At 32.3% G+C, this 17,942-nt stretch overlaps 1 protein-coding gene across 4 annotated transcripts; it reads left to right on the top strand.

Annotated features, from left to right (window-relative positions):
• Positions 1 to 14,099: 14,099 nt before the first annotated feature.
• Positions 14,100 to 16,905, top strand: LOC112455687 (MAPK regulated corepressor interacting protein 2-like). Of its 4 annotated transcripts, none has more exons than XM_025017780.1 (4): positions 14,100 to 14,358; positions 15,491 to 15,600; positions 15,703 to 15,828; positions 16,244 to 16,905. In XM_025017780.1, the coding sequence occupies exons 1-4, from the start codon at positions 14,354 to 14,356 to the stop codon at positions 16,318 to 16,320; spliced, it is 318 nt and encodes a 105-aa protein (XP_024873548.1). In that variant the 5' UTR covers positions 14,100 to 14,353; the 3' UTR covers positions 16,321 to 16,905. The 4 variants fall into 4 exon arrangements, with proteins under 4 accessions (XP_024873548.1, XP_024873546.1, XP_024873547.1 ...); XM_025017778.1 differs by having other exon boundaries at positions 15,488 to 15,600; XM_025017779.1 differs by lacking the exon at positions 14,100 to 14,358 and adding an exon at positions 15,050 to 15,207.
• The last annotated feature ends 1,037 nt before the right edge of the window (positions 16,906 to 17,942 follow it).

Below are 17,942 nucleotides of genomic sequence, written 5' to 3'. Positions count from 1 at the left end.
TAGATTACGTGAATTTATCTCGATACATAAACCAACGCCAACCTAGATGCTTCTCGCATCGAGGCAGATCCGAGATTAGATTCGGTATACAACAATAGAGCATTGTCAATTCAATGGCGAAGAGGGAATCGAGCCGGGACGAAACTTAAATTGGACTCAATTTCTAATGAAGTCGATAGATATCAGTAAATCCGGGCGGGCCACTTTTGTCAATAACGAATCGCTATAAATTCCAATACAGTATTCATGTCATGTGCACCGAACGCATTATATACGTGTCCCGTAATACAGGGATCATATTTGCTTCCTAATGTTTTGCTAATTTTATAAGAATGTAGATAATATTGTTTTTTTTTAAATAAATTTTGTAATTTTACATAAATTGCAATGACACGTAAAAGCAATCTACAAAGAATGATAAACGTGTGGTAGTACATGCGGATTTGCTTTTACATAGACGGCATAAAAATTACAGAAACTGCTGATGACACAAACCGTTATAAAAAAATAAACGTTAAAGAGAATACTCAATATTTTTGTTTCACCTGTTTATAACCGCATTTTTGGGAAATCAGGAATAATTTGATTCACGGAAATTCACACTCACGATAATTAACGAGATGATGCTTGATTAGTGGAGATTATCCGGCAACACACTTGGTTGTCTGTTATTATCGAATAACCGATGCAGTAAACAAAGTTCTGTCCGCATTAATAGCTGATGCAACAGCTCGCCGTAAAGTTCGTTAACATCCACCTGATATGTCGCATAGCACAGAATAATATGATTGTGATTACACAGTAAAAATACGGTGAAACAACTAAACATCCTAAATATGCTTTAGCAAACCATTTGTTAATTGTTTAAATTATTTCGAAATTTCGATAAATATAATAACCAAATTTATTGCTGGGAATTATATTACATTGTATCTATGATTATACATAGTTTTAATTATCTGCTGTTATAACATCTCAATTAAGATATTAAAACTGTTATATAATATTTTAATTCAGTGATTATTATAGGCGAACCCTCAGATTAAAAAGTCCATATAAAGTTATCTAAGTTTTTATTTTTATTTATATTTATATCTAATATGTTCACTAGCATCATGTATATATGGAGAGATAAAAACCACACTGGTGTAAGTCAAATTTTTAAAAATATTTTCTCGTGTGCATAGATGCAATTTATATATTGTACAGATTGCATCTATCCACATGAGAAAATATTTTTAAAAATTTGACACACCACTATGGTTTTTACCCCTCCATATATTGCAACTTAAAAGTTTCTGTAATAGGAATCTGTAAGCTGAAATGTTTTTTGTTGGAAAATCAAAATTTTAAATATATTTAATAAATTTGGATTAAAGAACAGACATATAAATTATATGCAAATTATTATAAGATAATTGTATATAATTACATATTCACTTCTTTCTTTAATTATGCGAAAAGAATTATTCAAACTCTCAAAGGAACACACTGTAGCAGGTCATTCAAAATGAAAAATGTCACGAAAGAGTGAAAGATATTAATAACGGAAAATGAAAGTAGAAAATTCCCGGAGGAAACGCTAAAGGGATGGGCAGCGGCGAGAAACGGCCCCGGCCGGTTCAATGTTAGCATAAATTTTGGGACACACGTACGCACATTATCTCGAATGAGTTAAGCCGAGGCGGATTGTAGAGGTTGGCTCGAGGGCATGAATACGAAAAGGGGTTGTTCTCTCATGCGCGCGCGAAGCCTTGAAGCCGCTTGAAGCGGTGGTGCCGACAGGAGGAGCCGAGTAATCCTTTCGACCGACATTTTCACGGCCTCGACATATCGAACGATCGCGACGTACGCGACAAAAGATTTTTAAGAGATCTTTTAAGAGAAAATCCGACTTACTTGTAATCGCGCGAGAACTTACAATCTTTACATCTTTCAACTTCCTCGCCATATTTTCTATTCTTTTTGAGAAATCGGAAGTGCAGTATAAATGATAACAATTTTTGTTAACTAAAATTAATCAAGGTTTAGATATGAGTTTTCTACGAACTTCCGATTGAATCGAAAACCTACCTCTTTGAAATGAACATTTGCTTCGCTCGCAATATTTTGCGTGAATATTGCAAATTCTCTGATATGATACATTCTTACATGAGTTTTCCCCCACCGTTTTCTATTTATGTATAACGAAAGAATACTTCGCGCCAGACTCAATCCCACTTCTCTTGTGTAAAGTTCGAAGTACATAAAAATGTACATAAAGAAATAAGAACATGAATACGAATTATGTGTGTCTTCGAGGCTAGCAATCTCTACAGATTTTTAATGAAATGTAAAACAGATAAAACAAATATTTAATTCTTGTTTCTATTTTTATATAGTTATTATATGTCCTTAATAAACGGATATTCTTTCAAATATATATACTTTACTTATTGAAATCTGCTTTACATATTAAAGCTTTATATAAATACTTTATATTAAAATATAAAGTATTTTCGCAATGTCAATTAAAATTAAAAATAATTTTAAAAATATATAATCGTTAATATAAAAACTTATTTAAAATTAAAATACTTATCTTTGCAATGTACATATAGAAAAATAAAATAAATATAAAATGTAACTACGAACAATATACCGTATTTACTTTTAACTGAAACAGATCAAAGTTCGCTAATGTAAAATATGTAAGAATTCTCAATCTTTACTTGAAAATGGTTTCTTTAAGAGATTTTGTTATTTTTATTATATTATTTTTCTAATTTTACAAAGGAAATGTTCATGTTTCATGTATTTTATGATATACTTTGAAGTTAACTGACAACTAACTTAATAATAATTCGGGTAAATTAATTAAATTAATATTAAAAGTTGTAATATAGTTGTAATAGTTGTAATAGTTGTAATAGTGGTAATCATGAAAATACAGTTTTGATGTAAACAGGCTCACTAGTTGAAATCGAGCCGCTATTTCTAAATAATTTTCGAATGAATACGACTGTGAGTATTCCACGCGTGATCTTTCAATTGGTCAAATTCACGTCAACGAGAGTGCGTTGCTCTTAATGCAATATTTACGAGACTGCCTGTTCCAATTAGAGAGATGAACTGTTATAATTAGTTCATCCTTCATGTCAGCGAGTATACGGAGCGGAAATACCTACGGAAATACGATCGTGGCGCATCAGAAGCTGTAGCATTTATCATAGAATACTGCAGCATCCTAACCGCATGCTAAGATACATATTCATTCCACGTCGGTCAAATTTGGCCTTAGCCTGACCAGTTCTTTGGTTCATTACTAAAGCAGTGTAAAGAAAAGAGAAAATATGAATGGAAGCGTAGAGTAGAAGAGAGCTTATGCTATGTTCAGACCTAACGTTCCTTCTATACAATATAGATAAAATCGATAATTAAGTGTAATACAGTAAGCGATTTATACGAGACGTTAAGTTTATTAAATGCTAATATTATTAAATTAAAACTTAATAATCGTAACAAAAATCAATAATATGTATTTGGACAAATATAAAAATACTAAATAAATATTAAATAAATAACGGAACGATAACAAATATGGAAAACAAACTCAAAAAAGTATTTATTTAATAAGCAATTAAAAAAGATTAATTAGTTGTACAAAACATTTGTATTTATAAAACTAAAGTAATTTTATTGATTTGAACAAATTTTGTTAAATATACATAGAAGTTTTTATTTTTATAGACGTATAATTCATCTCATTTAATCGGCAAACAAAATTCATTTATGTGAAATAATTAATTTAATGTTACAGTATAAGCATCGAGCTTCCTCAAAAGATATACGCATATCATGAACTCCGCAATCAAGTGCCCGCATTAATGGAATTTTCCAGATTGCTAATACTGGAATCAGACTGGTGAAGAATCCAAACTATTCAAATAACGAAGTTGGAAACTGACGCAATAACTGGCATTCATAACAATTCTCCTGCGACTGTATTTCACACTGGCTTTAACGATTGTCGTCAGGAGAGATTGTCATCTAACAAGTCATCAAAAACATCTGTTAGATGAATGAATGATCTTTTCATTTAAATAGAACTCATCTTGCACAAAGTATTTGCCCTAACGTAAAGATCGCAGAAAATAAGATGTAAATAAGAAAAGAATAAAAAAAATATTCATTTTAATCAAAAATTTAAATGTAATTAAAAATAATTAAAAAATTGAACTAATCATTTAAACATTTTTAAATCAGTATTTTAGAATTAAAACCGCTAAAAAACTGATCAAATACTTTTATACGAGACTAAATATTCATCTTTATTCAGTTTACTAAAAAACAGCTTGTGTCTTTGCGTCAAGTGTCCGAGTAACCATCTCGTAAGTTCTTTTACAATTTCCTTTTATTTCTTATTCTATTCCTTTGACACTTTATGATAATTTAAGTATAAGACATAAAAAACCCGGACAATATCGGATAGTTTAAGCCAGTATGCATCTAAGAATTCATGATTTTTATATACTAGTTTTAAATATATTCTTAAGTACCGACAAGAAATTAGATTGCGATTAATTACGGTCAGTATCCGATACAGAAAAGAATCTCATAGTGAAAAGCGAGCTCGATGTTCTCTATTTTTATCGGGCTCCACGAGAATAATCCGCGAAAAAAGTTAAGCGATCCATCAAATATCAACGGTCCCGGTGCAGAAGAGAACAAACGAATCTTCCGGACTGCTTCCGATAGTAGAGATTTCGGCACAAGTAAACGACAATCACCGATATATTCACATCTTTTGATATAATGCAAATATTATGTAATTTTTTAATATTATTGCGGGTGAAAAAACATGTTTTCCCATTATTAAGGTTATACATTTGTTTTAATTAACGAAAATAGATGGACAAAACAATTCTTAAAAAGTAGATTATAAATTAGATTTATTTAATAATTGAATTGTTATATCCATACTCATTTTACAATTAGGCTTTATTAATAAAAAAGAAGTATACTGCAAATGTTAATGCAAAAATATTTAATGTGAAAAAAATAAATTTTTTTTCCAGAATATTAATTAATTTCGTAATTTGATCGTAGAACTCTTGTATAATGGTCGTCATTAATTTTCTACCGAAACCACTGCTTTCGAAAACTGTCAAGGAAACCCAAAATTAATCCCCAATTTGTAACGAAAACCCTCAATTTTTAATAAGAAGCTGAACTAAAAGTCACACAGATGGATCCCATAAGAACCGATGAGAAATAACTTTCTACGATGTGAAAATTATTATAATTTCGCACTAGTACAAACGCATTCGTTTATCTGACGGAAGGGATAGTAACAAGACTCCTCTATCATATGTTAGATCATCTTCTTGTCTTCTGGCCAGATTGAACCTACCTTTCGTTGCTCCTGGCCAATATCGATTCTGGCTGCGTATACAACCAGATATCGGAACGGAGAAATATTCCTCTTATTGTTGGTTAGTCATCGCCGATAAATCAGCCTAAAGCTTATTTCAACCTTTCATATGATGTGTGAAACACGAGCGCGTCGCGAAGGGACCATCGCATTGATGAAATTAATTAAGAAATTTACAACATTCATTATCATATTAAATTTGCGTTCATTCTTTATGCGTGTTTATTCTAAACACTTTCAATCAATAATAAAAAAATACATCTAATCAAAAATATAACCAAGTTTGCAAAATATTTTATATTAACCGCACTCTGATTCTAAGAGATTCGATCACATTTCGCTAATATTAAAAATTTTAATTAAAATATAACTTTAATTCGAAATTATAAACAAGTTAAAATTGTTAAATGCGATCCGACAAAATTCAAGGCCCATATACTTTAATCGATTCGAGCGATTCAATCGTTGCTAAATTTCTCTTCAAAAGCAGAGGTAAGAAATTCAGAATCAATAATGTACCTATCTATATACGTTTTATACTTGTTTGTATAAGTAATATTTATAGTGTTGCTGAATTGATACATATAAGCATCGAGATACATTGTACATAAATCTAACAAAATTAAATTTCAGATACATGCAGATCTATGTATTACCTCGATCAATAAGAAAATTAAATTTATCACTCACCGAACCGATGCGCAGCAGCGGAGTTATCAGCCACGTAGCTACGACGATTCTATAACACACAAACATAAAGATTTAAATTTAAAAAAGCGCTTAAAATAATCAATGCTTCAAATGATAATTCTTATATGTATCGAAATTTTCATTTCAATACATATGTATCTATCGAAATATGTATCTTTCAATTACATATTTATTAAAATAATTATACATTTTTTAAAGATCTTTATCAAAATAAAGTCTTACAACATTTTAGATTATTTTTTTATAAGTATTTTTAAACTGTTAAAATAAAACAATCTAAATATAAAATAGGAAAAATGATTAATTTTAAGTAAGAAATAATACTTACCGCAAAGTTGCTCCGCCGATGCCTGATGCCTTTCCAAGGCCCCTTCCTCCTCTCAGGATGTCTCTCCTCTGGATTGTCAGCTTCGTTTGATTCCCTCGATGCAACACTTCGCGTCGTTATTTTCTAAATCATTTCAATAAATGATTCAATTAGAGAGGAATATATAGGCGATACTTTCACGTATAATATCACCATCTCTCAGACTGTTTGAGTTGTCAGTTCCGTAGAATACTATCGACACGATACTTGCGAAAACACGGGTAATTAAGATCGCGCGATATTTTGTACGTCACTTCCAAAGTCACTAATACACAACATATCGATTGCGCCGCGGCTCGCGAAAATACAATTAATTACATTTGCGCGACACTTTCCCGACACTAATCGCGCATGCGAGATTTTACTGTATTGCAATCAATCAAGATTCAATTGATCTGTATAAAAGTATATGCAATGCAATTAAAATTCAGCATTTCCGTCATGTATCGTTCAGAGTTTTACAAATGGATAGAAATAATGCGAGATATGCCATGTATGTATATGTATGAACAAGTATTCATCGCCATGATACGCGTTACAAATCGTTAATTGCAAGAGCTAGTTAGTCGGACGGGATAGCAATTGCTTATCGCTACGACGGATGTATGGAATGATTGTGTCCGCCAGCTCGATTCTGCTGTGCGGCAAGTTTGATGTCAAATGACGCGCCGTATACGCTACAACAGTAACAAGGATCGTCGACCGGAACAGTTGTCATTTTGAAATATGTATTTCACAGATTATAAAATAAATGTACGAATATTCCATTTATCACGTTTCTAATTAATAAACAATCGTATCACGGTCTTTCGTTATTCAAATGAATTAATCCGATAATTCGTTTATTATTCTGCAAATTGCAAAATGATAGAAACAATTAAGTTTACATGCTAATTTATGACAAATTTTCGAAATCTTTAACCCGCGATATAAGAATTAAAGCATCATATAAGGTATCGTTCCTGTGTCAAATAGCATGAAAGATTATTTATCGTGATTTTTGTCTCGAAAGAATAAATTGTGCAGTGTATTTGCTTCGATAAATCGCCAATGTGATATTTTAACAGTCATTAACATTAAATCATACTTAACAATCGTGGAAATTAGTTGTGCAAAATAATAAATATCGTTAAATGTAATATATTCAGAGAATAATAGTTTAATATTACTAAATATTTATTGCAAATCTATTTTAAGGGTTAACGACACGCGAGAACACGAAGCGACTCATTCTGCCATATCTATCTGTTCGAGACTCGGAGCACGAATGATATTGCGGCGACTTTCGACATGCGGCACAGCCCTAACGTACACAATAACGCTGTATGTTGCAAAAAACATGTATCAAGGTTGTATGCCAACTTAAATATTTCAAACTTTGTAACCTAGATTCATACCAAATATTTTATGTGTTACATTTTAAATTACCTTTAACGTAAGGTAAATATACCAATGCCGAGACACTTATAAGACCTATGTCTAAACATCTTTATCATTTTAGTTTTTAAATAAGTATAACGCGAATTAAAATTTTTATCTTTGATTCTTCGATTTTAATTCGCGTTATAATTTATTTAAGGACTAAAATGATAAAAATGTCCAGGCATATATATAGGTACGTGTCCATTAGGCATATTGGTACATTTATCTTATGTGCTTATTATCGAATATTAAATTCGACAAATATTTAAAGACTAAAATTTACCTTATTTAATTAAAAGAGTTTCTCTAAATTAATTCTTACGTCCTAAAATAAATGAAAATATATAACATTAATAAATCATAGTTTTTTATATCTTGTTTTTCATTCAATTATATTTATGATTTTTTGTGTATTATATATATTTATCATAAAATACAAAAAAATTATAATAATTTAATGAATACTAATTAAGTATCGTTCAGGAATGTTAATAATTGTTTGTAGATGTAGCACTAAAATAATTAAAAATCCCCATTTTCAATCGCTCCGATTTTTACACAGAATAAATCGCGTAAAATACATATTTGCTTCGATAAACAGCTATCGATACGTTCACAAGTCGTTAAAAATTAATTAATCGCGCGGATTGGCAATCGCTAATTGTTCAAAAATAATGGAGTTTTAAGATAATACGTTGGTGCATGATGGACAATACGTACACCAATAAATTGCCTTGCATAAATTCTGTGCCAGCATTCTATATACTTCGCAAAAATAAATACCAAATCCAATTATTGTTCGTCATTATGAAATATTTAATATAATATAAATTTATGCTAATATTGTGTAAATATTTTGTCTTCTGCTTCTTAAATTAATTTTAATCGATTTATATGGTACATTAAATTTAACATCTATTTCAAAAGTAAAACATTTAAGATAATTAAATCTTTTTAAAGTCAACAGATACTGGTATCTTATAAATTTTGCAATCAAATACCCGCATTAGTGAAATTTTCCAAAATATTGATGAAATTAGACTGATAAAGAATCCAAACTATTTAAATAATAAAGTTAAGAAACTAGTATAATAACTGGTAATAATTGATATTGATAACAAAAGTTCCTCTCCTGTGATTGAATTTTGCATTGATTTTTAAGATTGTTGTCGACAGAAGTTGTCATCATCTATAAACTGTCGAACACATCTATTAAAAGATTAGATAAATGGTGCACGAGAAAATTTCTTTTCTCTTCGTTTAAGTAGAACTAATCTTACACGAACCAATAATCCAAGAGTAAAAATTGCACAAAGTAAACTGATGATGTAAGAAATGACTAAATGGTGGCTTGCTCACAAATTTATTAGCAAATCACTTTATAAAATTAAAATATTATATATAACTAAACTAATTAAACTCAATTATTTTAAATTTTTTGCAATAATTTTAGAATAAAAAACCGCAAAGAAATTGATTTAGATACTTTTAACAGTTGAAAATTGAATGTTCTATCGTTTATTGAAAATCTCTTTGACCTCACGTTCACTGACCGACGAACGAAATTTTTGGACTTGCAAGATGCATATAGAGTGCACGGTGAATTCATTGTTGAATGCGATTGTGACAGAAATGGAATAAAAATCCACGGAGAAACTTGCATTGAGAAAAATGTTGCTCTTTTCGATATTCGGTTTCGTTCCACTTCGTTTCTATTTCGGTGGACAAGAGGTTGCATATTTGCGTACATACTTGGAAATTCGTACCATTTCCGATTCTAATTTTATATTTCAAAAGACTGTAAATCGGAATCTTAATCTCTTTCATGATATAGCATTAGCGCGCAAAATTAACATCATAAATTTCATTTATATATTCCACGTGGCATCGTGGCACGTGGTATCTATGTGAAAGGGATTAATACTGAATTTGTAATTAAATGTTACTAATCATTAGCAATCTATTTAATTACGTTATATCAAGCTAGTTATTTAATTAAACTCTGTCTCCAATACGACATATTACGCACTTTCTATAAAACTACATTATGATAAAAGTACGGTAAATCATTACTTATGATTATTAAGAGAAGTAATAGCTTAAATGATAACTAACAGCCGTTGCTTATTACACTTTCCACAGAAGCTCGGTCGTTTTTCCTGCGAAATCTTTCAACGCTTCTAGATAAGCCACTTGTTACGCGGTTTTATTAAGGTGATAAAACTAAGAGTATCCCTCTACATTATTTTCAATTAAAAGATAATCCTCAACAATATATCTAAATAAAATATTACAGTTAAATGAGTGTATATGTCTATGTTAAACGTAAAATTATTTATTATATACAAGTAATTACGCTTCTATTTTGTTTGAAAATTTTTAATAAAAGAAGAGAATATCATAAATTATTTCTCACTCAATCATCGAAAAACCGAAAACTCTTAGTTTATTCCGTTTGCTTGCGATTTAAGCAAATTCACGAAACGTAAATCAGTGTTATTTTTGACTGCGGTGTCTGAATATTACATGTCTACGAGTTCTGCAGCATTTCTTTTTCGTCTATCTTCTCTCTCTCTCAACTTTATTTTGTCAGATGAAATTCCATGGAGGCTTTCAGCTTGTCGTCGTTTGCCTGGCCTGGACGTCATCGGTGTCTCGTTTTCTTTCATTTTTCGCCTACCTACTTTCTTTTCGTCCGTCGCTATATTTCACGGTCCGAAAGCGCTACGTCCATTAAACACGCTCGTTGCAATGGATGTGACGAACCGGCTTTTAAGGATAATAAATGCACAAATAATGTGATAGTATAGGAAACTAATTTCATTAACATTTTCATGAGGAGACCACCGATGTTTATAATACCGTAAAAGCTTAATCAACTACTTACATTATCACGCTCGCTTTTCCGAATAAACAATGTGTCAAAAAAATTTCAATAAAGCAATATGTTCTAAAAAAATATCAAAGCATCTTTAGATAAAAGTATGTAAAATGCATTACGTAAATTCCATTCATGTAAAAGCTGTCCACAGATAACTGTATAATAGACTGTATTATTTTGGTCAAGAAATTCTCGTAAAATATAAAGTTGATATTTTCTCTCTTGTTCGCGCACTTGTTGAAGCAAGTTATTTATTCGTATTTGTTTACGCTCTGTCACTCGGACTAAATCCATTTTTATATGTAATTAAATTTGCTAATTAAAATATGATAAATTTAAATAAATATCTTGTCTAAATTTTTGAAAAAGAATTATTGATTGTAGTATATAGCCTTTCTAAGATATCAAGAAAACTATTAAAAGATAACGTTCATTCATTCGCGTTTATTCATGCTCTCTCGTATAATTAAATTTATACTAATTAGAATATGACAAAAATATTCTAATTTTATATAAATATCGTGTCTAAATTTTTGAAACAAAACATTATTAAACGCAAATAGGTATAGTATTTCAAAGATATGAAGAAAGCTGATTAAAAGGTAACGTTTTTTCAATGTTTACTGCTCGTAAAAGAAATTTCAAAGCTGGAACGCACAGTATGACGTAATAAATCACAGTATACACAACGTAAAAAGAAACTTCAACTTCTCAATCGATGATATCCCATATACATGTATGTATATATATACACGTATCACACATCCGCTGATATACCGAATTCTTTCGCGCAGTCAATATTGATCAATGCAGCTCGTAGCGTTCACTTCCGATGAAGCGGAGAAAAATTCCGGAAATTCGTATACGCCCTTCGCCATGTTGATCGCATGGTTAACATGACCAGAAAGGAAGGCAAGGACGAAGGATCGTGGCGTGAGCTCTATAGAGACGAAGAGCGCGTATACGGTGCATATCGGAAATCGATGCGTATACTCGCCTGTTGCCACATTGCATACGCATTTGTCCGATTTCATGAATGTATGTATTGCACGTAGCTTCTTTCCGTCGAGTATGACCTACGGCTTCACGCATGACAATTTGCGACGCGATTTATCGCCAATGTTCCTTGCAAAGACGTTTAATTAATCATTTTGTCTCGGTTATAATATCTGCTTTTCCAATTACAAAGTCTTTTAAAAAATCGTCAACAAAAGGGTCATAATTACGAGAATTAAGAAACTTGCATTAAGTGTCGCGATCTTTTAAATTCGTTGACGCTTTCGTTGCAACAGCAAAATCTCGTAAAACATAGCGTAAGAAAATGACAAAAATTGGAAATAATAAAGAAGATTTATCATATTAATGTCGACTAAATGCAAGTATTTTTGATAATATATTCATGGCATTTAATCGAGATTATAAAGCTCATTGTAACTGATACTTCTTTATCGCTCTACTCATTGTCAGAATCTAGAATTGTCTCACTTATTAACTGGGTTACGTTTAATTACCAGATGCATTTGTGACGCATTCCTAAGTATAATGACCTAGTTGAGAAGCACTTTCAAAGAGTGACCGTCCTTTCTTAATTAACGCTATTAACAGGTATTTTTTAATCCTGAAATATTGCGTCTTATTTCGAAGAAACGCTGACAAACGTAATTAGACAACTAAATGTGCATTGCAATAATTTTTAAATTAAAGACAAGAACTTAACAAAAAAAAAAAAAAGAAAAATGCTGAAACAATACTGTCTTTTAATTTTTACGGATTAATGCCATTTTGACAATGTTGCAAAAACCTAAACGTTGCAAAAATAGAGAAAATAATACTGCAAAAAAATAAATAAACGCTCTTGTTCAAAATAAACAATCAATGGCATGGCTTTTGTGTTGCGTCTTGCATCGACAAGTGATATTGCTTTATATATATATATATATATTCTATAGATAACTATGTTCGATACTTTCACATTTCGATAATAAAGAAGAAAACAGGAGAAGCCGCAGATAATACAATAAGTTTTCAAACAATAAGTTTTATAAGGAAAGGGGTGGAAATATCGACTTTTCCAATTCTATTGTGTTACGAATGTATCTTTAAACGATGATTAAATCTACTGTAGAGATGTCGAAGAGAAACGGAAATAATTGCATTTTTCTTCGTGCAATCTCTTCTTAGATTATTCTGATGAGCATTCCATCAGAATTATCGTGGATACACAACATAAAAAAAAATAATGATTTCATAAATGTTTGAGTGTTCTATTTTCTATTTAGGTATATTGAGTATATGTACAATTTTTCGCTTACAATGTTCAAAGATTTGAATTGAGACTTCTGTGAAGCTTGACAGAATTTCAATTTTTTGATTAATTTCTTGAGTTCCTTATATGTATATGTTCGAGAAAAATTTTTGATAATTATAAAAAGTAGAGAATAACAATTTTTTATATTATATAAAAATTAGAAATTTTATATTTCACAATCTTTGATTTAGAAATCTTGAGGAATTGTTCAGAATTTTAAACAAAATGCGGAATTAAAAAAAATTTAATTGACGAGGGGGAGACACTTAAAATATTTCCTCTTTCTGATTATGGATTAATACAATTAAATATATTCATACGGTTAAAAGATTTTTTAAATCCTTTTTTATAAGAGCAAAATTTATCTACCGTTATAACACGAAATAATAACGTAGTATTTTGCAAAATTAAAAGATTATGCAAAAATAAGATTTATCTCGTTTACGACAGCGATTGTTAATAGCAGATCCATCTAGTGATAATTTTTGAGGAATTATATACCAGAGAGAGAAGTCTGAGTGGACATACCTGGATTTAAATAAAACATGTCTATTGGCGCATCCTCTACATGCACAAACCGTGGATATTGAACTACGTAGCCATGTCCACGAATATTTCCAACAGGTAACACGCTTACTTATACGCTATACATATATCCACAGTCTTCTGTTGTGCCCCGAAACACCGCGACTTCTTCTCTTCTTATTCAGAGAGCAATACGGCAAATTGCGATTATTGCGAAACACCGCGACGAGATAAAGGACGACGATAACGATTAACGATAACTGACCAAGATGCTGAGTAGATATAATACCGGCTGTGCAACGCTAATCGATACCCGAGCACCATCTGGCGATGGTCCTGTTCAGTCCTGTTCGCTTTCAACGCTTTCGATTTCTCCGAATCTCCATCTCTGGCGCGCGCGCGCCTCCTCTCGCGAGTTTCTGTTCCGCGTCGTCTGGTCTGGCGTCGTCGGAACTGTCGGAAGTGGTCGGAAGGTCGCGTTGTGGTTCGTGGCTCGTCACTCGTGGCAATTGTTGACAGCCACCGTAGGGTAAGCTCGGCACAGCTGTGCGCTTGACACAGCTGCACAGTTTGCTCAAATTGTCAGCGGCACTGGAGCCTCGTCCGCCGTTCGCGTCCCGGCGCAGCCACGTCCAGGCTGCGTGTCCCGGCCACCGACAACCGTCGCGTCGACAGATCGAGCCGCATCGTCGTCGAGAGACTGGGAGGGACACGGAACTGGGAAAAATGAGGTATCTACCCATCCGCGTTTCGCAAAGCGGGCCACCGCGTGCTCGCTTTGCATCTCCTCGCGCTTTCCTGAGAATCTCTTTCGGCGCTCGTTGACGGTCGTGCGAAAGCCGAACGGGACGCTGCTCCGCGGAAACGAGAGCGATCGAACGACGCGGTGCGTCGTGCGACGGTTCGCGGGCGGGAACGGGGAAGCGGATTCGCGTTTATCAGCCGCCATCTTTCCCGCGCTGATGTTCTCCTCACCCCCAGAACGTTGACTCGTGCCTCGGGCATTTAATTCGCGGACTCGGGGAATTAAAAGGCATCGCTAGAGGGATTTTCTCGTTTGAAAGATACTCGTCTCTTACCATCTTCGACGGGGCACGCTCGAATGTATAAATGTTTTAATTATACTATTGTCCCTATATACGTGTGTGTCTATACACTCCATATTATATGTATATATCTAAATGGCGCGCATGGCTTTTTTGATGTATATATGCATACATACGTATGTACACATGTATAGATGATTGTCGCGTGTGAAAATCGTGTCACGCTTAATTGTTGATGAATCACATGTGTGCACCGTCAAGACACTTGCCCGTATGACGCTTCGAAGATGGCTGAACGTGTATACACACACACGCGTACACGTGCCTTTGTGTACGTATGGATTCTGATACGCGTGTTACAGCACTTGTCACGAAGGAGCTGCATTGTCGTCGCGTGATTTCACGTTTACGTCGAGGTTTAGCGACGTTATCGCGAGTTATCGTGTCACGTGCATGATAATTACGAACCCGGAGTCCCGATCGTTGTAAATCCGTATAACACGCGTGAACTGGAAATCTTTTCAAAATGCCTCGGTAAAATGTTGCATCTGTACTTGGCACGGACCCTACGTTACGCGATAACCTGTAATTCCGGTTAATTATGGGCGGATTAATTATTTTTAGATGTCAGGGTCACAGTTGACGTTTTAATAATTTAGTGACATTTTAAATTAGATTTAGAAAATCTAAAAATCTAAGAAGGAAACCTAGGCTAGGTGATATTAGGATCAATTTTATTTGTTGTCATATCGTATATATGAGAACTGAATTATATATTTAGAACGGTTGCTTATCTTAATTATGTTATTCGTAGCAGTAGATCGCAGATGACTACGATGAATGGGAAGAGGCCCTCATCGATACCTTCCAGACATCAGCCAGAGGCACTGGCGCAACACTTTGACCTGATCAAGTATATCTATGATTGTAAGTATAAACGTATACACGCAATTTAATTCAAATGATTAAAATATATGTTTTAGAGAGACGGTTTATTCTTTATACTCGATTCATTTTTGTTTTTTTCAGCGTGGAATTCTGTATCTAAAGAGTTAGATATGTGCCACAATCAACCACACAGTAACTCCTCCAATTATAGACATGGAGCGTCAGTTACATATTACCAAGAACGTGAGCCAAACCCACAGTTGAAAGGTAAACATTTTGTACTTTATAGAAACAGTAGTGATATAAAAAAATTTTGATTTAAACTGAAAGATTTTATTTCTTTTGTTTCTTTGTCTTGATCTTAATTTACTAAGAATGCATTCCGTTTCATGCATGATGCCCATAATGCATTACTTATCCTTGTTCACTGAATGTTAAACAAGGATGAGTGATGCATTATGATGCACATCATGCGTAAAACGGAACGCGCCCTAAGAAAATTATATGTGCATGTACAGTGTACCCGCAGAGATTAATTCCCATTCTTTAGAGATATTTTGTTTTATTGTAACGTTTTATTCTTTTTCTTCGATAATTTTTATTTTCCTTTATTATTTTCTTTGAATATATTGTGAATGAAGGATGAATAGGATATATTGCGTCTCACTTTTTTTTTTTACAGATTTTGAGCCATTTAACTTGGAGGCATGGTGGGGACAGCGTGTTGTGCAAAGTATTACTAGGAATGCAAATTCCTAGTGCCAGGCCCAACATGTTGACTATAATCGGACATTTTCAAACAGACACAAGAAACAAAAAAGATAAATTGCAAGTCAACAAATCCAATCTTTCGACATTCGTTATACATCTAAAAGTAACAACATTTTAGAGTTGGGATTCGAATACAGAAGCACATAGAAAGACATAAACAGTAAGACTTAAACGTTAAGTCGCTCGAACAACCAAAGTAGAGAGTTCTTCAAAATGGCAATCTTCTCAAGAATTTCTTCTTGCAATTGATCGATTTCTTCAATATATAGGTCTTATTGCTAACGTTTTTACGCAATAAGAGGAAAATAATGAGCGCCAACACAAGAATTAAATCCCCAATTTTCGTTTTAGATATATGACGTACGTATTTATTTGAAAAATATTTTTTCAATCTTTTAATAAAGAAAAGAGTAGAAAGAAGGAGACTGTAATACGGGATAAATGAAAGAAATGTGCTAAACATTTAATGCTAATAGTGAAGATAAAGATATGACGACAGAGATATAGGCATCACTATACATTCCTTTTATACCGATTGTGTTTTAATGGGATACATTAAACTTCTTTTGCTTTTTTAAAGATATACGTTAAACAATCAGAAATAGAAAAACTTGTTTGTATTATTGTCTTTGGAGGGAGACCTTTATTATTACGTCAAACTATTTATTTATTAGTCAGTAAATAACACGATTAGATACATAATATGACACTTTATATATACAATTAAACATAATGTAATTTATATAAATTATATAAATTTTATATGTAGAATTATATATAAAATTTATATATAATATAAATTTATAAGACAATGACCGGTATTCATAGTCAGAGCTTATATCTATATATATATGTAAGATCTGACTACGAATACTGGCCAATGATACTATATTTCCACGTTATTTAAGAGAAACTGAAGATAATTAATTTTTTTTTTAATCTCCTTGCAATGTTGGGTGAAGTAAGTTTGCTGCTCAACAGTGCACAAAGCATTTACAGAGTGCTCAAGCTTGTTTGATAAAAATTTCATAGACGAATTTTAGGAATTGTACTTTAGGATATATACACGTAAATGTACTTTTTCACATGTTGCATTTCGCATTTCCAAGAAGATTTTTCACTTTCACGTCCATAAAACGACTGCACTTTAGCTAATACGTAAATTATAAATAAAAGCGTTTTCCACTTGTCGAAGGAGATTTTATTAACAGTACGAGAGATAGACATTGCACTTGAAATTAATCGCAATGTGAAATAGCGTAATGGTTATTGCAATTTTAAATATACAACACATGTATACTCTTATTATTATATATGTATGTACATCTATGCGTGTATAGTTATTACTTGTAAGTTTAATCCGATAATGTTTCTAACGACAAAACAATAATGAGCAATGTCTTTCTACACACGTTGAACATTTTCTTTTTAACCGACTTCATTATGTTCCCGCTCATCCCCATCCTATTTTATAGCAATTTCTCTATCGTTAAAGAAATAATTTACTATCTACATATTTGTTAAAATATAAATTGCAAATTTGTATACTAAAATTTTAACGTGTTAATATAATTTTTTAGTATAATGCAGAACGTGAGAGTGAGATTTAA

The sequence above is a fragment of the Temnothorax curvispinosus genome, unplaced genomic scaffold, assembly GCF_003070985.1.
Source record: "Temnothorax curvispinosus isolate PA1 unplaced genomic scaffold, ASM307098v1 QBEX01006321.1, whole genome shotgun sequence".
NCBI lineage: Eukaryota > Metazoa > Arthropoda > Insecta > Hymenoptera > Formicidae > Temnothorax > Temnothorax curvispinosus.
The sequence above is the reverse complement of the archived record's forward strand: the minus strand, read 5'-3'. Positions and strand labels throughout refer to the sequence as shown.

What these genes read in the sequence shown, in the direction of transcription:
- LOC112455687 (XM_025017777.1), top strand. An exon ending in GATCAAGTATATCTATGATT is followed by an intron (nt 15,601 to 15,702) that starts GTAAGTATAAAC and finishes TGTTTTTTTCAG; the next exon opens with CGTGGAATTCTGTATCTAAA. An exon ending in GCCAAACCCACAGTTGAAAG is followed by an intron (nt 15,829 to 16,243) that starts GTAAACATTTTG and finishes TTTTTTTTACAG; the next exon opens with ATTTTGAGCCATTTAACTTG.